Below are 22611 nucleotides of genomic sequence, written 5' to 3'. Positions count from 1 at the left end.
CATCCCCTCTTCTCCATTCAAGTTATCATCAGCTCAGTTCAAGCTAGGCCCATCTCATGCCTGGACTCTTGCAGTCACCTCCCAAAGGCCTGTGTTGCTATAATTTACACCCTTCCTGCTTTCTTTGGCCTCAATACCTTTAATATTTGCCATTATCTTCAGGATAAAGATCTCATTTGTTTTGTATAAAAATACCACCTATATTGTTGGTCCCTGAAGTTAAGGATGATATTTATGATTTATACATTTTGATATTCCTCGCTAAACAGTCCAGCTTCTAATAATTACTTAATAAACATTTATGAATTTGACACACTCACTTGGTTCTGACAATACTGTGTATAACACCAGCTTTGTCAAAAACCTAACACAAAAAAATTTCCTTGGTTTAAGTCTTCCAAGGAATATTCTGCCCTCATGTACTCATTTTCTATCAGGATAGCTGTAGACAGATATATGCCTAGGTGACTAGTAAACCATGGCAGATTTCAGCCACTTCTCTAAGATGACCTTCGAGATTTTCCGAACACAGCTGGATTCTTGACCTCAGGCTTCTTTCAGACTGATGTTCCCTCCACATCATTGTACTGATTCTACAAAGTGATCTGTAAGTTTTTTTCCATGACACTTGGACAGTTTAGGTCTTGATCAAAAAAGTGGGTAGAAGCTGAGAGTCTGAATATCTGTAGTCTTAAGAGTGTTAGATGATAGGCCACCCTCATCAAAATTATGATGTACATGGAATTTGTTTTTCGCACACAAAGCTCTGCTTTTACTCCATGTTTCTCTCGGTATCTTTCCCTCTATACCTTATTCAGGTATGAAATGTCTTTAATGTTCTTTCTTCCTTCTATCTTTATTAAAACATTTTCTTTAAGACAGTATCCTACCTGTATCTATAATCTAGTACATAGAAATAAATCATTTATTAGCTACCAATTTTTAATAATTGTAATTTATTTTTAATTATAAAAATATAAGCTGAAAATAAAAGGTTTACGAAAATAAAAGTTATTTTAAAATCCTACAATCTAGAAATAACTAAGTTATTTTAAAGCCTTCCAGGCTTTTAAAATGCCTGAACATTGACTTGCATCTTTTTAAATATAATTATCAGCATTCTATGCATTTTTTTAAATTTATTTTTATTTATTTATTTTTGGCTGTGCTGGGTCTTCGTTTCTGTGCGAGGGCTTTCTCCAGTTGCGGCAAGCGGGGGCCACTCTTCATCGCGGTGCGCGGGCCTCTCACTATCGCGGCCTCTCTTGTTGCGGAGCACAGGCTCCAGACGCGCAGGCTCAGTAGTTGTGGCTCACGGGCCTAGTTGCTCCGTGGCATGTGGGATCTTCCCAGACCAGGGCTCGAACCCGTGTCCCCTGCATCGGCAGGCAGATTCTCAACCACTGCGCCACCAGGGAAGCCCCTCTGTCCTATTTTTTAACTTAATATTCTAGCAAGTCCTTAATTTTTCTAAGTACCCACTTGTTTATAATTAGGGAAATTCTTAAACATTAATCTGGAAAACCGCTTAAATAAGAATATGCTCAGGCACCCAGAGATTCTAATTTCGTATGAAACAAATATTGAAGTTTGAGCAACATCCGAGGTTCTACTACTACAAGTTCCTTAGACTATCACAACTTTACTGACTTCTTTACCCACCCTGGAGGAAGCAACTAGTTGTACCAACTACTCATTTATCAGTATTCTTAACTAGCTCTGCTCTGCTCTTCAGAGCACCCACACTAAAATCCACAAGCCTGGATGAATCCCATTATCTACCCTCTCTACTTCTGCATCCACATCAGAGACCATCCCCATCATGCAATTCGTTACCACTACAAACTTATAATTTTCTTTAATTATCTCTAAAATCACTAATGAGCTCCTAATTGGTAAATCTAATTGATGTTTTCAGTCTTAATCGATGGTCAACCCTGCAGCATTTATACTGTTCTGCTTAAAACTCACTTCTTTGTGCTTAAAACTTGTTTTGCCCGTAAATTCCACAACCACTTCTCTCTTCTGACACTTCCAATGTCCCACTGGCCTTTCTCAATGTCATTCACGGGCTCCTCTTTATTTACCTATTCCTTCAACAGCTTCAGTACAGTCTTTCTCTCCATGATCTCTTTCTGATCATTCATGTGATATCCACTACCTGCATTTTGGGACATATCCACCTGAAAATTACACAGATATCTCAAATTTAACAGATCTAAAACTGACCTTATCATCCTCTCCTTAGGGATGGGGGCAGGGCCTCACTCACCCAGTATGCCTTCTCTCAGTTACAGCCATCACCAACTGGAGTCATCCTCTATATCTCTTTCTCCCTATTCCCTACATCCAATAGGTCAAAATGTTTGAACTAACACACAAGATCAGATGGTCACATTGGATGTCCATGAAACAGATCAGAGTATCAAGTGTCACCAACAATTTAAAGAAGTGAGGCACAGATGAAACCAGGAGTGGTCTGGGACATCCCACATGACTCCCTAGTTCCTTCCTTCCCACGCAGGACATTCACTCTCTGGTCCAGAATGATCAATGAGGGATTCAAGGGAAGTTTTATGGGGTTCCCCACACAGACAAAGACATATAAGTTATAAAACTTCTACATGTTATATATCCAGAGAAATGAATAGCTCATATGGTATCCTCCAGGGATCCATGACTTATAGATTCTGTACTTATTTACTGTAAGTCATCCTTTAACCAGGGTCATCTGGAAAAGACGTTCACTAAATAAGATCTCTTATTCCTATAAACAGCATTCATCTGTTTACTTGGAGAGCCAGTTGACAAGGAGAATAGACCAAGTCACCTGCCTTCTTTTCTTTCTCCCAAGGTATCCTCCTGTGAAGGGAATAAATGAATCATCGGTCGGCTGCCAGATGCTTTAGTTCCTTCTTCCCAAAGTTCAATTGACTATACCAGCTACATAGCACCAGAATATATCCCTTACTTCCTATCTCTACTGGAGCACATCAGCTCACCTCTGGCCTGAACCTTTCCCATAACTACCAACAAACCAAGTAACTTCAGTTTCCCCAAGTACATGTCTCACTCTGCTGCCATAGATGCTTCTTGAAAATGCACATTTAACCATATCCTTTTCTGGTTCAAAATCCTTTGGCCAATATAAAATGTACTTCATCAGCTTTCCCCCGCTTACATTTCCAGATTTTTTCCCCCAACACGTTCCCTGATATCCAGCCAGACCAACCTATTCTCTAACACTCCATGCCTAGCAAAGCCCCCAAGCTCTCACATGGATACCCACGTTCAGCCAATACTTTGCAATGTCATCTTTTCTTCAATGCCTTCCCTGAACCCCCACATTCAGTTCAGGCAATAATCACATCCTCTGTATTGCCACTGTTCTTTGTAAATAATAAGTAAAATAGTTCACTTTAGAAAACCTTGACTTTGAATAAGATGTTGTGCTGAGTTTTTTATTTGCATTATACAATTTAATCCTCAGAGCACCTTCTGAAATATGTACTGTTATTCTGATAATTTACAAAAGAGGAAACCATGGCTTGGATACAATACATGACTTACCCAGAGTCACACAGTTATTAATGAAAAAGATTAGGATATGAATGTAGCCCTGGTTTACTCCAGAGCCCTCCTCCTTAAACTCAGTCATAATATGTCTCTACTCACCCATTACACAGCTTCCCTAATTAAATCAACAAACATTTGCTAAATGACAATTTGGTGCCAGGCACAGTGTGAGGCTTCACTGAGTAAGGCATGGAAAGTAAATCTAATTTAAAAAGTCACCCTCTCTAACTAAAGAAATCACCAGTTTTAATTTTACTTAAAAAACCAAACTAGTATATACCACCCCTTATTACTTCAATCAAGAATTAGAGTGTCAGACACAGTGTGAGATTTCATTCCATAAGGAAGGGAGAGTAGATCTAATGTGAAATTATACCCTTAACTTGATTGGCAAAAAAATCTGCATCAGGTTTAGCAGTGAATTTCTCTGGGGATTTAAAGTTACCTAGTAATTGCTGTCATTCATGGGCTTTTGTGGGATCATTTATTACATTGCACAGGCATTACTGTTGCCTGTACTTTTTTTACATCTGCCCTATATCTTGCACTTCAGTGACTTAAACTCACATCCCCTTGCCAGACAAAAGATATTCATCTGGCACACAGCTGGGGTAGAACCCTCAGCTTGTATCTTACCTATGACAGAGAACAAGATAGCATCTTAACCAGCTTCTTCCTCATAGTTTACCTCAAAGCAATTTATATGTTGCTACTATTGGTTCAACTTATATATGATAATTCAACTGAGGCACTAAAAACACCTGACATGTATCATCTCATCTATGCTCAAATCATTCTTAAGATGAGAGATGGGGAAATAATCTCAAAGTATTTAAGTGATTTTCGTGAAAAATGACAGAGGTGACAGAAAGTGACAGAAGCAAAAGGTTAGCCAAGATCCTCTGATTTTCTCCAATCTTTGCCAGAATCCATATACACTTTAGCATTACTACAACTATAGATGTCTAACAATTTAGCAGATTTTCATTTATCCTAGACTCTAACATGCATATTTTGAAACTACATACTTCTAGTATATATATATACAGGTACATACTTCCACTATATACATATATATATTCCTCAGGTAATTTTTTTATTATCCAGGCTAAGATCCTACTTCCTATATTGTTCCTCATTGATACCTTGCACTGAAATGATGTCATTAAAATTACTAGTCTCATTTCTAGTATACACACATTAGTACATAAAAGAATTCCCATAAGGGGATTTATACAATGATGTCTTTGTAGAAATGAGATGTGTATGACCATGAATATATTTGCAGGCATTTTAATAAAAATTATTGTCTTTTTGAGATGTTCTTCTTGAAGTTAAATGAGGCACAGGGTGTGCAGAATACAGTGCATGGGCCTGCTGTTTACTAGCAGGAAGAGGCTAGATAGCTGAAAACCAAATTTCCTGATTCCACTGAGGTGGGCTTCTGGATGTAACCCGTGTTGCATGAATCAGTTGTCCTCCTACCGACTTTCATTCAGAATTCAGAGGAGGCAGGGAGCATGACGGTTTTGCAGGGGAAGTCATCTGTGGCTATGCTGGGCGATTCTTATTCTGAGTCCCCTTTTTGTGACAAAGGCAGCAGCCCCCTCAGGGGCCAGTTCTCCAGAGTGCTTTAACATCCTCCTTCCTAGGGTCTATTTCTTCATTCCTTCCTATGATTCTATGAGATATGTACATCCTTAATAAATCCCTTTCAGCTTAAACTAACTAGAGTTCATTTGGTTTTATGCAACTAATAAATATAACTTAGACTAGAGAATGTGGCTCTTGCTGTGATAACAAACCTAAAGTAGGGCACTGGTTTAACGTAGCAGGGAAGCAGTCCAGTGGTTGGCCACAGGATAAGGATGTTAGAGATGAAAACACAGACAACAATTATTATGTGACAGTGACCATATGGTCAAATTATGATCTGCTGTACCTTAGAAGGTAGACATATGCCAACTAAAGCTATAGCATGAGATAAAATGCTAGGAAATTTCAAAATATTAGTGTGTAGTGTTGGTTTCCTGCCTCTTTCAGCACCATCTTATAAGAAAGACCCACCTAGCAAACCTTCCAGAAGAGATAGAAGAGAGCACAGCTCTTCTAAAGGAGGCACTCTTTTCTCCCTTCCCCTGAAAGAGGAGTTGAAGGAGAATCCTACAATTTGGAAATGTATGGAGTTGACAAATCCAGCTATTTCTATACCACAAACCAAGGCAGTTAAAAGTTGTAGCTGCATAATACCAAGTAACCTACCAAGGACCTAATGGGCTGTGTCAAAAGAGCACATAGTCTCTCCCTGGTCAAAGACCGAACAGTTTGAGCATCCAAAATAATACATGCAATTGACTGAAATGCTGAAACATATAAAATATCCATGATTTCACAACTACACTTGAGAGAGACAGAGACATTGAGAAAAGCAGCAGCAGCAGAGAGGAGGAAGAAGGGGAGAAGAACAAAGATGATGACTGCCATAACAGGGAAGTAGGAAGGAAAGCACCAAAATACCAAACAATAGCAGCAACTTACTGAGTACCATTGGAAGTTACAAGAGAACCAACTCCTTACTGTCAAAATGGCAAGAAATAAGATTTATGCATTTGCCCTGTCTTTCCTCAATGAACTATATCTTAAGTAACTCATGAGAGAAAGTTCTTCATTACAAAACTCCACACAACAAATGTGAAAGAAATGATAAAATTGGAAAATCATGATTTTGCAACCCGTAATGTAATATCTGCATCAGGCAATGGTCATCAATGATAAAACTATTAGGTAAACATTTGATGGGAACTTATAATGAAGAAATAGGACTGAGACCACTCACCTCTACCATTTAATTATTATAAAAATAGTCTTGCCCTCCAAAAAAGCAGCAGCAGAATCTAATCAAGGTTGACTTAATGTTCACTTATAGAAAATATAAGAACAAAGGAACAATTTAAATAATATCAGAAGAAAGAAAGCAGGCACAATCAGAACAACAGACCCTATTTCTGTAAACAAACTGATGCCACTACATGTAAAGAGATATAGACAAGGATAGAAAATTAGAATGAGAAATAGACAGAGGAGGAACTATCCTACATTAAGAGAGAAGGCACATAAAAATAAAACAAACAATCTTGAGTTAAAAAAGAAACAACTATAAAAATTTTTTGAGACAACCTTGGAAACAGGATTACAGATTATGGATCAGATATTATACAAAATATTATTTGCCTTGTTAGAGTTGATAATGGAGGGTGGTTATATAAGAAAATAGCCATTTTTGTTTTAGATACTAAAATATGTAGGGGTGAAATAATATTTGGGGTTGGCTTTAAGATGCTTTAACAAAAAATTCAGAGATGAAGTGATATTTTGATTATTGTTGAATCTAGGAGATGAATATAGGGGAGGATTTTTTTTTAACAATTCTTTTTTTTTCATTATGTTGTAAATTCTCATAATATAAAAAGTTGTGTTTAAAAGGCAACATTAACAACAAAATCTAACTACAAAATTGCAGCCTTAGCAGGAGGTACTCTTTCACACAAGGTTGCCTGCCCCACTGACAAAGCTGGCCCATCCACGTAGACCATCACTTTAAGAGAGGGGGAAGCGAGTGATTCACAGAGACCACAAAATAAAGAGTCTTCAGGCCTAAAAATGACACTACACAAGATTTTTGTTGCTCTTAATTCACTCATGAAACTGACCAGAAGTGCAGTACAATTTTGAAGAAATTCTTTTGCCAAAGAAACTGTAAGACTAGCCATCCGTAGCCTAGGCTATTTAACCCTAAAGCAACCCGCAAGGAAGGGAATTTTACTCAATGACAGAACCAAGTGCTGCCAGGTAGGTTTAACAAGGAATTTTTTCTGTTGCCAGTAAAGGGAGTCTCTGCTGTCTGCAAGGTGGGATTTGCTACAGACCTGTGGTGCTCTGTGTTTCCTATTTTCCCATTTTTGGAACAAAATCTTTCACTGAAGTCATCCTATTCCTATTTGACACTGTTTATTGAATGCACTGAGGGCAAATAACTTACCTATTAATATATTAACTCATAGGTGACCATTCCACAAGGAATCACATTCAGACCTCGTACAATGTACTGTACACCTCCCTTAGGAGCCCTATTCTATGGTGTCTAGGAGTCATTCCTGGAAGCTCAGACCTCCCAAGTAATCTGTGAGCTATCGACATTATACTTAATAAGTGTTTTCCAGTCTAAATTGTCTAGAATGGAGTCTGTCATCTGCAACTAAGACCTCTGAAAAATTCAGGGAGTTTTAAAACCATTGCCTTTCAAGCTTTTCCCAGATTTGTTACAAGATAAAGAGTTTGAAACGACTTTTGTACTTTGCTAGAGCTGCCATAACAAAGTACCAGAAACTGGGTGGCTTAAACAACAAAAATGTATTACCTCACAGTTCTCACAGCTAGACGTCCAAGGTCAAGGTGTTGGAAGGTTTGGTTCTCCCTGAGGGATACGAGAAAAAATCTGTTCCATGCTTCTCTCCTCACTTCTGTTGGTTTGCTGATAATCTTTAGCATTCCTTTTCTTGTAGATGCATCAGTGTGATCTCCACCTTCATGCTCACGTGGTGTTCTCTCGGTGTGCATGTGCATCTACATCTCTACGTCCAAAATTTCTCCTTTTTATAAGGACACCAGTCATGTTGGATTAGGCCCTCTCATGACCTCATTCTAAATTGATTACCTCTGTAAAGACCCTGTTTCCATATAAGGTCACATTCTGAAGTACTGAGGGTTAGGGCATCAAAATATCTTTGGGGGGGGCACAATTCCAGTTCATAAAATATTGTGTACAGTTTAACAAAAATTATAGCCATTAGTCTTTAGACCCTGGTGTTTATACTAAAACTGTGAAGTAAATCTGTTATCCCTTTTCTTAGTTTTACCAAATACTGGGTAAAACTGAGCTTCACAGTATGAATGCTAAGTACCAAATTATAATAATGATAAATATGGCTTGATAGTGTCAGCTATAAAACAGACAGCTTGAAATAACTAAGTTTACTTTACAATCCAAACATGCTAACACAGAAAGCGAAACCTGAAATATTTTAATGGTTCTTGCATGCCTTAGAAACACATCAGTCCAGCAGAAGAGATGTAAATGATTATACAACGCTACAGAAATTTCAATGCTGGACTTCCTAGCATATTTATTCATGGTTCCATTTCCCAGCAACATTAAGAATTGTTAACAAGTTCCATATTTCTTGCTACAGAGCAAATATATATCTTTTTACCACTGTCTGTGAAACATGCTAAATCAACCCATCACATGTCTGCTTAACTGAAATAAAAAGGAATACCTCATAACCACTTCAAATTCAAATTTAATCTCAGTTATAGAATACCTATCAAAGGTAACCAGCAGAAGTCTTCATTTTAATTTGACTTTAGGATTTCTTCATGGAGAATAGGCAACACCTATATAAGTAGTATAGCAAAATCTAGACTCCTGAATAGACTTCAAGAGATAAAATTTCTCAAAAAGGGAGTGAGGTATGATGTAGAAACCAGAAAATTTTTCATTTTCAATACTAAGTTTATATCTAAATAGGCAATTTCAACAAAAGGCCAAGATTAATAATAGTGTCACATTTTTCTAAAACAAACTGGTCATTATTTAGCCACAATTCAGAGGGCAAAAGTTTTTTAATTGCCAGCAGTGGTCATGGAGTCATACTGATGCTCTCCCTAAACACACTCATGTGCACTCACACACACACACACTCATGCCTAGATTCCTGTGGTCAGAAGTTAGAGATATAACTAACTAACTTTGGCCATTGGTCTTTGGCCATGAGTAGAACCATTACTCAAAGGCTCACAAGTGGTGCGTTGCACATCTACAATACACAACCTATTGTATTGCTATACAACTAGACCCAGTAAATGAAATCTAGAGTTAAGCAATGTGCAAACTGCACATCTGTATGTCATGGTCCTGATCATGAAAGGCAGGAAATGTGTTCGTCATTGTTTACCACCACATCTTCAGCACCTAACAGGCTGCTTTGTATATAATACTGATTATGAATGCATGAATGAATATAAATAAACTAAATAAGACATATGACTCAGTAGCTTAAAATTAATCTAATCTGGATTTCTCTTAGTTTGGTAGCCTTTATATTTCTGAATGTTTCTTTAAACGTCATTAAATTCTTTTCTATTTTGGTTTATCACAGGATATTGAGTATAGTTCCCTGTGCTATACATTAGGACGTTGTTGTTTATCCATGCTAAATGTAATAGTTTGCATCTACCAATCCCACCCCTATTGCTTTTATTTAAAAAAAATTTTTTTAACATCTTTATTGGAATATAATTGCTTTACACTGTTGTGTTAGTTTCTGCTGTATAACAAAGTGAATCAGCTATACATTAAATAAGATAGTACATGAAAAGGTTTCACCCTAAATAAATGTTTTGTTAACATCAATATACTCAACACATTCTCTTTAAGAAATGACAATCTGGGCTTCCCTGGTGGCGCAGTGGTTGGGAGTCTGCCTGCTAATGTAGGGGACACGGGTTCGAGCCCTGGTCTGGGAAGATCCCACATGCCGCGGAGCAACTAGGCCCGTGCGCCACAACTACTGAGCCTGCGCGTCTGGAGCCTGTGCTCCGCAACAAGAGAGGCCGCGATAGTGACAGGCCCGCGCACCGCGATGAAGAGTGGTCCCCGCTTGCCGCAACCAGAGAAAGCCCTCGCACAGAAACAAAGACCAAACACAGCCAAATAAATAAATAAATAAATAAATAATTTTTTTAAGAAAAGAAATGACAATCTGACACACTAGAACAAGAACAATATCCTATTTTTATTCAGCACAGATTACTTGGAACATATTACTTATGGAATTCCATGGAGGTAATATGAAAAAAAAAGATCAACTTCTACCATTTTCTACATGAAAAATGAAGCACAGAAAAGGAAAGTTAGCACAAAATAAAACAAATATGCATACTAATGAAGGTTAAGATGATAGTCCAAAGACTTCTATTGCCAACTCTTTCTTTTTTCTTCTAAAAGTCAGGAGCAACATTAGAAGATTCATCCCAAAAATCACCATATAGATTACACCAATAATTTGTAATCACCATGCTTGCTTCCTCCTGCCACTCACTATAAAGTTGCCACGGTAGCAACTTTTCCTTGACAAAAACAGAAGTCACTTTAGAATTATATGAATGAGTCCTTACCCTCTACCTGCAAAGAGATGCAGCCTTTGCCAACCAGAAGAAAGAGGTCAAAATATTGGAGAATTATCTCTGAATGGCTGCCAGCATCTCCCTTAGCTCTCTATGCTTTCTTCAAATATCTGGACTTTTAGCAACTAAAAAACATACTCAAAATGTGTAGAGTAGTTTCAATAGGAGCTGATTGAGTTGAAAGCTAACATAGTTTTCCTAAAATTGTGGAGATAAGTATTTAATCCAAAACCTAGCCTCAAATTTTTTGGCCAAATGCCCAAACTCTAAGCAATGTTTGAGTCCCTGGCCCTGTGACAATGTGTTCTCTTGCATAAAACTGCTGAAAATCAAAGCTAAAAGCCTTCAACAGAAATATAAATATAGAATGTGATTAAGAGGTGCTCTGCCTCAATACACCCCATCGTTTGAAACAATAACTGCTGAATACCAGTATTCCTGTTAATTGTGTCAAAATTGACCAGTGACCAGCGTTAGACCTGGAAGAATGCATTTTTTTCCTATACAGTGAAGAACAAACTAGAATAAACTTATTTTAATAATATGTTACAATTAATTTTATACTTAGTAGGTCAAGTTTTTTTTAATTTCACTACTGATAATGGGACCTTTTCAGAGCAATTCTGAATAGGTATTGCTATCAATTTCCTCAAAAAAAAAAAAAGAAGAAACTTGGTACTATGAATTGATAATGTAGAGAAGTGGGAATATATAGATAGATATATGTTTTGAGGATATTAAGTTGGTAAGTGACACTAACTAACATATATTGAGCAATTAATTTTTACCTGTCTGATAGTCTTCTAAGTGTTTTATATGGATTACTTCATTTAACCCTCATAATAAACCTACGAGATGAGTATTATTGTTTCCCTCACTTTTCCTTCAGGAGGGAGATTAAATGATTTTTCCAAGCTCTCAAAACTAGAGCCAGAATTTTTCAAGGAATCTGACTAAAAAGTAGAAAATCATTCATAGTGTTCAAGCTTTTTGCTTGTTGGGAGTGGGGACCAAGAGATTCTGGTATTGTCTCTTTCTAAGCACAGTATTCCTCTCCCTAGTCTCCTTGTATCAGAAATTAGACATGTCTAATTATACAAGATGAAAGGAAATGGCAATATACTGTGGATTCCATCTATGCTCAAGGGTTTTGTTATTATAACTGGTGCAAGAAATGGAACTAGCATAACTGAATGGTGAAATCACTTACCATTCTGGTGAGCTGGAAATCAACACTACGTATATATTTTTATTCTTTTGTTGTATTTAACTCATTTTCCCCCATGTAAGTAGGATTTAATAAAAGAATGATTAAAATATGGTAGAAATTACATTCCACGTTTACATTCCAACTGCTGAACAAGCACTGAACTAAGTTTAACTGGTGAATGAAGCTATGTGCTGTTATTGCGAGCAAAGTTGATTTGTTTTTATGAACTACCTTGACACAAGGTTAATAAGTAAAACTGATATTGTAATATGGATCATGAAACAGCAATACCTCTTAAGTGTATTTCAAGATACCTTTTAAAAACTAGGAGTAGAGATAACAAAATAGTTCACTGGATCCTCACACTTGCAAACTCCTACCAGTACAGCCAGATACTTCCTGAACTTATGTTACACCACAGTAGGCCCTGACCATGTCTGGAGGCAGCAGTCACTACACATTCTAAGATGTTCTGAAAGGCAAGTGGTTGCAGGTAGGCTGCAGCTCAGAGCATTTGCCTGACATCTTTCATACGTTAAAAAAAAAAAGGGGGGGGGGCTTCCCTGGTGGCGCAGTGGTTAAGAATCCGCCTGCCAATGCAGGGGACACGGGTTCGAGCCATGGTCTGGGAGGATCCCACATGCCGCGGAGCAGCTGGGCCCGTGAGCCACAACTACTGAGCCTGCGCGTCTGGAGCCTGTGCTCCGCAACAAGAGAGGCCGCGATAGTGAGAGGCCCGCGCACCGCGATGAAGAGTGGCCCCCTCTTGCCACAACTAGAGAAAGCCCTCGCACAGAAACGAAGACCCAACACAGCCAAAAATAAATAAAATAAAATTTAATTTAATTTAATTTAAAAAAAAAAAAGGTCAGCTAATTTTTGATGGCTTGTACCTTCTACTCTACCAATCATTTAAGTATAAATAAATAAATAATTGTGTGTGTGTGTCTCTGTGTGTATTTTTACCATCCTAACAACTTCATTTATAACATTATTTGAAGCTGTCCCGTGTTTTAGTTAACATTTCAGTTATTTTCATTCTTTATAGGTGCCTGTGCAACAGCTTCTCATGCCATTACTCTGCCTCTTAATACACCAAATAACCCCTCTATAACATAATTCAGTATTACATAAAGCTTACTGTGATCGCCTTAAACGCAAGGTCTCTGTCATTCACATTAGCGTGTCTTGTCGCAAGCTATAGCCTGGTAATTGCTCAATAGGTGCAATTTAAATTGAAGTGAAACTAAATCTCAATTCAATAACTACGTTGGTAGAACCTGCAACATTGCTGGTTCATTTGTTAACTTATACTTTCATTCAAAAAAGAAATATTTACTGAGTTCTTAATGTGACAGTAGCCACTGAACTGGGGGATGAAAAGACAAAAGTGAGACTTGGTGCCAACTCTCAAGGAGAAAATAGGCCAGTGTGGAAGGTCAAGATGAAAAGAGATAATTACATGATCCAGCAATCCCACTTCTGGATATATATCCAATGGAAATAAAAACAGGATGTCTAAAAGATATCTGTACTCCCATGTTTATTGCAGCATTATCCACAATAGCCAAGATATGGAAACAGCCCAAGTGTCTGTCAGAGAATGAATGACTAAAGATGTGGTGTATATATACAATGGACTAATAGTCAGCCATAATAAAGAAAGAAGAAGATGGATGGACCATGGGGCAGTATGTTGGTGAAAAAAAAGCCAGACAGAGAAAGACAAATGCTGTATGATATCACTTATAAGTGGAATCTTAAAAAAAGCCAAACTCATAGAAACAGAGTAAAATGGTAGTTACCAGGGGGCTGAGGGGGGTGGAGGAAATGAGGAGATGTTGGTCAAAGGGTACAAACTTCCAGTTATCAGATGAATCAGTTCCGGGGATCTAACTCACCGCATTGTGATTATAGCCAAAAATACTGTACTATATACTTGAAAGTTGCTAAGAGAGTACATCTTAAATGTTCCCACCACAAAAAAAGAACTAGTAACTATGTGAGGAGATGGAAGTGTTAGCTAACACTATAGTGGTAATCAAATTGCAATATACACGTGTATCAAATCAACATGTTAACTTACAAAATGTTATATGTCAATTATATCTCAATAAAGCTAGGAAAAAAATAGGATACAACAAGAAAGAAAAAAGAGAGAGATCGTTACATGCTTAGGAAATGCAATGAAGACCTTATACGTAGCATACTAGGAAGAGACAGGGAAGTGTGGGAGCTAAATGCAGAAGGATTCTACAGCAAGGGGTCACTCAGTTATGACATGACTATGGTACCGGGAGTGCACTAAAAAACCAATGAGTTAAGAAATAAACTTGTAAACAGTATAAACTCAGTATAAAATACTCATATATTTTGCTTTTGAAAGTGCAAAATACAACTAACCTTACAGGATAATTAGGTTTCATGACATGCTCCCTCGCAGAAACGAATGATGAGAAGTATACAGATGCTAGGCACAGGACACCTTACATTCAAGTCAGCAGCTGGAGGTTCACCATTACCCTTAGAACTTATAGTTAACTTACCTATGGGAGTGACTTTGAAAACCTGTGAATAAAGTTATTCTCATCTTTAGGTAAGTCCTCGCAAAACCTTTTAGAATCATCTCCATTAGAGAAGCTGCCAGCTTGTCTTGCAGGATTGTGGCTGCTAAGTGCTGACAATACCCTGAAGTTAATTCAAAAGAGGCTTTAAAAACGATAACTGTAATGAAACATAGATTGAAGGGTTACCTAAAGCACTACTTTCCAATTACTTCAAATGTATAGATATACTTCCACAATACTTTAAGCCTTCAAAAACACCAAAAGCCAATAATCCCAATACCCAGGAGATATTTGATACTTTTTTGGACCTAATTATAGCAAGTATATAATTTAAAGGCATTAACCAATATTTAGGGCCAATAAACTATATGTAATTAACAAAATTGATTTCAACCAAAATACCTTCTTCATTTTGTCACCTTCTAAGAACATACATAAAACGTGTTATATTACACAAGGTAAAATGAATTTTCTGCAGAAGACTACCTTAACACTGTTTAAATTTGGTCAGTCTATCAAACCTGTAGATACTACTTGTTCCCCCAAAAGAGTGGTAAACTGAGTCAAATGGTTTATTTTCTTGAATTTAAAAAATATCCATGAATGTGGCAGCCTTAATCAATAAAAGTTAACCCTTTCATCAAGTAAAGACATAAAACATATACAATTGACTCTTGAACAATGTGGGGCCTAGGGGGTGCCCACCCCTGCTCAGTAGAAAATCTGCTTTTAACTTTATAGTTGGTCCTTGTATTGGAGGTTCTGCATCCTCAGATTCAACCAACCTCAATACGTATTATTCGAAAAAAAATCTGCTTATAGATAGACCCTCACAGTTGTTCAAGGGTCAACTGCATTTACTGTATTCTTAAGGAAATTTAAAATAGATTAAGAAAAATTAGGTTCATTCATATACAGCTCACACTACCCATTTTTGCTCAGAGAGCTAAGTTCTAGGTACTCGTAGACATTGAAATACATTTGCAAAATTGATTGCATGAAACAGGCATTACTTTTAAATATTTAAGAGTAAGGGCTTTGCAATAAGGCAGAACTATTCTAGTTCCAGCTCAGCCGCATACCAGCTCTATGACCTAAGGATGTTAACTTAACTTCTCCAAATCATAGTTTCCTAACTGAAGTATTAGGGAACTAATGCCAAGCTGATGGAATGTTAAAAAAGTAAAAGTAATGGCTATAAAACATTTATCACAAAACTAGGTACATAGTAAATGTTCTTTTTATTACACATACTGTACTTTGAAAAAATCAACTCTTTTCTAAGCTTACAGGGAAAATATTCAACACCAATATTTATTTATAATACTGTCTGTGGCAAAGGACATGTATTATACTTTTATCTAAGATGTCAATAAAAAATTCAATGTCTTGTGGGAAATGTCACTAAATGTATAACTGCATTAAATGTATAAAGCCAAAGTAAAGATGGCATATAAACCATCTACATAGTATCACCATAACTTTCAAAAAGTATGTCTGTCAGCTTCATAGGCTTAGAACAAAGACTGGAAGGAAATGAGTCAAGATTTTATTAGCAGTTACTGGTGGCAATTTTTTAAAATTTTACTTCTCTTTTATAAAATTCCTAAAACTGCACATATTACTTCCATTATCAAAAAAGGGCTGCATTTGAATAAGCTGACAACATTTTCACATTTTAAACTAATTGACCCAATAACTTATAACAATAGGTAATAATTGTTGCTAATTTCATATATATTATTTCTCTTTTTCCAAAGAGATTTTTTTTCTTTTTAACTAAGGCACACAAACACACTCATTGTGAGTTCTTCTACTCTAAGCTACAAAAGAGAAAGAACTTGCCAAATAAGGCTTGTAGTGCCATTGTCTTTTTGCTTTATTATATGCTTGAGGATTGACCCACACAAAGCTGTAGAAAGGGTGGCAGAGAAAACTAAAGCCATAACACCATTTTAAAAGATCAAATTTAGAGACAGTACTATGCCAGACATAAAAGTTTAATGCCCTTAAACAGGAACCAATACCATGGCATGGCTTCCAAACATTTTGCACTCCAAGGTTTTTGTCATTTTCTGTCTGCTTTATTACTGCAAATATTGTATTTGCATGAAATAAGAATCTTGGTGTTTTACAGAGTTATCTGTTCCCCGTCGATTCAAAAGTCGTTCAGCCATGTGGCTGCAGAAGAAATTTTTCCACGATAATTATAAAAATAACTAGTAAGTCTCCAAGAAGAAAAGAACCAACTTTTAAAAAAAAATAAGAAGGAACAAAGTTATTTTCCATAAAACAGTGTTTGGTGATAAAAGTAGAAGTATTTTTGGACTAGAAAATAATATATAATTTTAAAGGTATGCATCTAAATAGAATGACTTTTTAAAGATGTTTCTTAGAAAGCTTTTAATGCAACAGTCCTGCTAACACAGGATTGAATAGCTGTTGGAATATTTTCAACTCAACTAGCTTTCTTCAACCCAACAGTGAAATAAATCAGAATATATTTGAAAGAGTATATATAAAAATCCATTAAGACAGATTAGAATTCACAGTCCAGTTCAGTAATAGCATTAGGTCCTATATCTGGCACTCTCATATATCACAACAAAAAAGGCTGTACCAAATTTAAGGAATATCAAATTGCACCTAGACAAATGTATACTTTCACACCACATATTATTCAACCAACACAGAATGCAAAACTCAAAGCACTATTAGAGAAGAGCAGTGAATCAGTACTACCTTTCTGTAAACACACTGTTTATGAGAAATAAAGGGTATATATGATGCTCATTTTAATTATGGGTAGTCTACATATCACATTCCAAGCAGATAGCTATTGTCTATGTAATACAATGCCAACACAAAATGCCTTTTTTCGTCTCTGAGATATTGCTAAAAAGAGCCACAATTACACTTAACAGACACCCCCCAAAAAACAGAAAACACAATAAATCACTGTTTTCCTTCAAGAAAGGACAATCCATCTTCAGTACTAGTAGAGTAATATGGATTTAATAGTACTAGTATATGTTGCAGAGTCTAAAGTCTTGATAAAATTATGAGTTATGACTGATAATAGATCAAAGTGTCCATGTAGCCAAATGAAGCTGATATTAAATCTTTAATAGCCTGTATATAACCTTGAGTATTAGAACCCAATGATGTGGATACAAGTACTTAAGAAGATATGAATCTAGCTCAGTGTCTGTGAGAAAATATTGCCAAAGTTTCAACTCCTAATGGAGAGTATTAAAACACTTCTTGGCCCTGAATCAGAAAAGGGTTCTGTTGGAGTTGATCCAAAAGAACTAACTGGAGTGTGATTGGCAAACCTAGGGGACTCGAACTTGGCCTGAAAAATCCAAGTTCCAGGGAAGAATTTGGTTATTAAATTGGTAGTTTCAAACTTCTGAAAGTTTATTATGCTATCATTTAATTGCAAAATAATTTTCTAATTAACTTTACAACCAAATCAACTATACTTACTAAAAACAAAATTTAAATTTAATACTGACAAGAAAAAGTCTTTACTATAATTGTAACAGCTAACATTTTTTAAGCTTTTATTATAGGTCAAGCACTGGTCTAAGCACTTTACATGTATTCTCAAATTCTATAAAATTTGTACTATAATAATCTCCATTGCACAGGTGAGGAAACTAAAATAATTTAGTCAAGATCACGCATTTGGCAAATAGCAGTGTCTGGGATTACTGAACCATTTGCCACTCTCCTCCCATCTCTACAGAAACTCAGGGGTGAAGCTGGGTGCAGAGGTGGGGGAGTGAAAAGCTGAAATTGATGCTCTAGTGTATAAACCAATTCTACAGTTTTCAGAGCGGCTTCAAACTACTAAGTTCACCTTTAAAAGGTGTTAAAATGACTGATACATGTTATACATTAAAAAAAATGTTTTGAAAGAACTGTGTGAAAGGAGAAATAAAAGATAATAAGGCCCACTCTGCATCTGAAACGGTGGACAAACAAGTTCATCTAATGATTTTGTTTTTATGAATAACACTGGTAGTCTTTTAAAAATAGAGACTGCTAAACAAGATAACTACACTCTGAATAGTTAACATTATTACCTTCACTAAATAGGATGGAAATACAATGAGTTTTCATTCACCAATGTTAAATGGAATCCCATACAAAATAATTTGTGAAAATGTGCTGCAAGCTATACAAAACATTAAGTAGATGTATATATAAGTGTTCGAGATAAATCTTATATCACAAATAAAAAATGGCAACCATATTTGGTTGGTCAACTGGAATACCGCTTCAAAAGAACCATATTTAATCTGGAATTGTGTATTTTCCCCCACAGGATAATAAATGAAAAAGGCTTTGAGTTGCTTCCTTAGATTTCTGGGACTTTTATCAATGAATCTCAGAACTCATTTGTTATGTGAATACTCTGCAAGTCATTATTCATAATATATATATTTCATTTTCTTTCACTTCTTCTAGCTCCAGAAGTGAAATATCCTGAATTCTAAGCATCTCTCAAATCATCTTATGACTTAAATTGGCTGAGTTTCCAACTTCAATACACTATTTTATGAGCATTTTTCATAATTTAAAGACAACCTGTATTATTTCTTCATAATCAAAGTAACGGACATTTTCAAGTCCGCAAGTTTCTAGGGGAAAAAGAAAGACCAGAACTGCGAAACATTCCAAAATTCAAGAACCTTAACTGCAGAACACTTATGCTTACATCTTCTCTAACAAAAATCACTAACCACTAAAAATCACTAAAAAAAGTCAAAAGTTCATTTCCTCTCATCTTCTGAAATGCTTGGAAACATATCTATGTTGAAATGACATAAATGTTTAAGATGTGAAGTGTCAATAAACGTCCCTTCCTTTGGGTGGCTTTTCTGACTATTGATCTTTTTACTGTGTAACAAATAATACTTTCATATAATTAAGAATAAAAAATCTTATTAGATTTTTTATTGAAATATAATTGATTTATATTATTGTGTTAGCTTCAGGTGCACAGAAAAGTGATTCAGTTATATATATTTTTCAGATTATTTTCCATTACAGGTTATTACAAGATATTGAATATAGTTGCCTGTGCTATACAGTAAATCATTTTTGCTTATCTATTTTATATATAGTAGTTTTTATCTGTTAATCCCAAACTCCTAATTTATTCCTCCCCCCTTTCCCCTTTGGTAACTGTAACCTTTTTTTCTGTCTGTGAGTCTGTTTCTGTTTTGTATATAGATTAATTTGTATTATTTTTTAGATTCCACATATAAGTGATATAATATTTTTCTTTCTCTAAGAAAATTAGATTTTTATCTACCACTTCAATGGACACTTTCTTTGCTTCTCTGTTGAAATGGTTTTCTTAGGAAAACCAGCACTATTAAAAAAGACAATCTAACACTAAGTGTGCTGTGTTTTGTCACCCTTACCTCCAAGGTTACTAGAATACACAAACAATGAGCAACTTCCAATCAATCTCATGCCTGTGCAAAGAGAGATCCTTTCCACTTCCCCAGTCAAAATAAAGTGCAAAAAATTGCCTGGTTCACAAACAGTTAGTGAATTACTTAATAAATAAATACAATTAAAGCTGGACTTATACACAGGCTGTCAATGCTACTCTCCCTAACACTACAGGCAAGGTTTCAATTTTCTTGTGTCTTGAGAAAGAAAAAACATTTGCCAAATGATGTTCCTGCCCCCATCCCAGATGGCTTTCCATTTGTCCACATAGCTCTCTAGTTGCGGCCCTCCTCATTTTATAAACGTCACTGAGAACTGTCCCTGCCCCGGTTCCCCATCCCCCAAGCCCCAGTGCTAGTCGGTGGAGTTCTTGAACTTGACCCACAGAACCCCCCCCCACCGCCCCCGCCGAAGTGCGCTACAAAAAGCATTGCGCCAGATGCTTTCCAATCCTCTCCCTCGTTCTCTCAGTTCAGAAAATCACTGCATTTATTCCCCCTGGGAAAGTGGATTCAATCCCTCATTCGCACTGAAGGCGCCCAGAAAGGGAACACAATCACACACACGCGCGCGCGCGCGCGCACCCACAGGCGCATATACACCACTTCCCTTCCTCATGTCCAACTCTGACAGCACTCAGACCACCAAAGCCCGTTCCCTCCACCCTTCTCTGTCCAAAACCCCTAACAGTTACAGAAGACAACTGGCGCGAGAGAAATCTGAGGTTTCTATGGGTCAATGGAAACCTCTTTCCCCCCCGGGCCCTTGAGGGGCTTTGGAGGCACAATCGCCACTTCTCTTGTTGCCCCTTTTCGAAACCACCCATAAGTGAATGCTCCAGCGCCGACCCGCACCAACCGGAGGTAAACCCGGCGTGAGCCGCGGTACCTTGATGCCAACCTGCCCCCTGGAGGGACATGACTGGGACCCACATAAGTTGACCCCCGGGAGTCCCACGGAGACAGAGGGAAGGAAGGGGACCTACGCGCCCAGCCTTGTGTCCCTGTCTTTTCCCGGCCCTCGGTAGTAGAAAGGAGTCCAGAGGCTCCAAGAGCTGGGCGGGGCGAGAGGGCAAGATGAATAAAGTTAAGAAAGAGGACTGCTTGGCAATTGCGTGCTCCTGAGTTGCTGAAAAGAGGAGCCAAAAGGGAGATCGCAAGGCACGAAACCATAAATCGTGTCTGCCGCGATAGGGGAGGCACACAACGACACCGGACGCCCTGGAACCCGCCGCGGGTCGGCGAGGGGGCGGGGAGAACTGGGAAATTCGGAGAGCGCGAACTTACGGAAGAAGATGTACTCCGTGTAGCTGCTCCAGATCTTGTCTTCGCGGTACTGGTTGACGAAGGCGGCGGTGCCCGAGGAGTTACACGCCACCATGTGGAAGCCGGCCTCAGACAGGCGATCGAACGCCTGCTCCAAGTAGGTGAACTTGAGGTAGAAGCGGGACGTGTACTTCTCGGGCGGCCGGTCGGGGTCGCGGCTCTCGTTGAGCGTGTCTCCGAAGACCTCCTTGGCCAGCGCGATGCGTCCGCACACCATGATGCGCGCCACGCGCCGGAACTTGGCGTCCGCCTGGTTGTCACGCACCGTGGTATAGGAGCCTCGGTAGCCGAGCGTGAGGAAGCCGGAGCGCTTGTCCGGTGCGCCGCCAGCCCCGTGCGCTCCGGGACCCGAGGGCGCTGCGGCCGCCGCCCCGCGCAGCAGCGCCTCGCTGCTGCCCTGCGAGACGTTGTCCTCCAGGTCGCTCTGGCAGCCCTCGTCGTTGAGCGAGTTCTGCTTGGTGACCTTGGGCGACAGCAGCTTGACCAGGTCGGTGAGCTGGAAGTACTCGGCCTCGCGCAGGAGGCGCTCCTTCTCGGGGAAGTGCTCCGGCAGCGCGAGCTGCTTGTCCCGCAGATAATCCAGCACGTACCTGAAGAGGAAGCCGTCCCGGTCGATGAAGAAGCGCGCCCGGCTGTCCCTGGGCAGCTCGCCCCGGCGTCGGGCGCCGCCCCGGGGGCTAGAGGGCGAGAACATACTGGCCAGAGTGCTGTCCGGGACGCTGAGCAGCGTCGAGTGCTTGGTCACATAGACCTGGCCCCCTACGTTCAGCTCCACCACCTCGGGGAAGGGCGAGGGCGCGCAGGGCCCCGGGGCGGCGGCTGCCGACGCGCCGGGCGAGCTGGACGAGGAGACCATCTCGCTAATGGGCAGGATGGTGCCGCCGCCGCTGCCCGTGTCCTTCAAAGCCATGGTCCGCCCCGCCGCTGGGCAAGTGACCCTGGAGAGCCGCACTTTCTCCTTCCCGAAACCCGCGCCCTGCAACCCCGGTGGCGTGCCGCTGATGCGCCCTCGGGCCGGGCGGCACGTTTCTCCGGCCGAGGAGGCCCGGTTCAGGGCTCGGGGCAGCGGCGGCGGCGGCGGCGCCCGGGCTCCATCGAGGGAGCGATGTGCAGGAGAGGAGCTCTGAGGGCGCCGCGGCGGCGGCGGCGGCGGCGGCGGCGGCGCGAGGAGGAGCGGCTGCTCCTTTGGGGGCGACGGCGGGGAAGTGTGAGAGAC

At 38.9% G+C, this 22611-nt stretch overlaps 1 protein-coding gene across 2 annotated transcripts in view; it reads right to left on the bottom strand.

Moving 5' to 3' along the window:
* Window positions 1-22395, bottom strand: part of KCTD8 (potassium channel tetramerization domain containing 8) — a 268583-nt gene extending 246188 nt beyond the window's left edge. For both annotated transcript variants that reach the window (XM_057546983.1, XM_057546984.1), the window contains exon 1: window positions 21357-22395. In XM_057546983.1, coding sequence (XP_057402966.1) covers window positions 21357-22305 — 949 coding nt within the window. In that variant the 5' untranslated portion in view covers window positions 22306-22395. The remainder of the gene's footprint in view (window positions 1-21356) is intronic.
* Between the last annotated feature and the right edge of the window lie 216 nt (window positions 22396-22611).

This window comes from Balaenoptera acutorostrata, chromosome 5 (genome assembly GCF_949987535.1).
Source record: "Balaenoptera acutorostrata chromosome 5, mBalAcu1.1, whole genome shotgun sequence".
Lineage (NCBI taxonomy): Eukaryota > Metazoa > Chordata > Mammalia > Artiodactyla > Balaenopteridae > Balaenoptera > Balaenoptera acutorostrata.
Note: the sequence above shows the minus strand (reverse complement) of the source record. Positions and strands in the feature narration are given on the sequence as shown.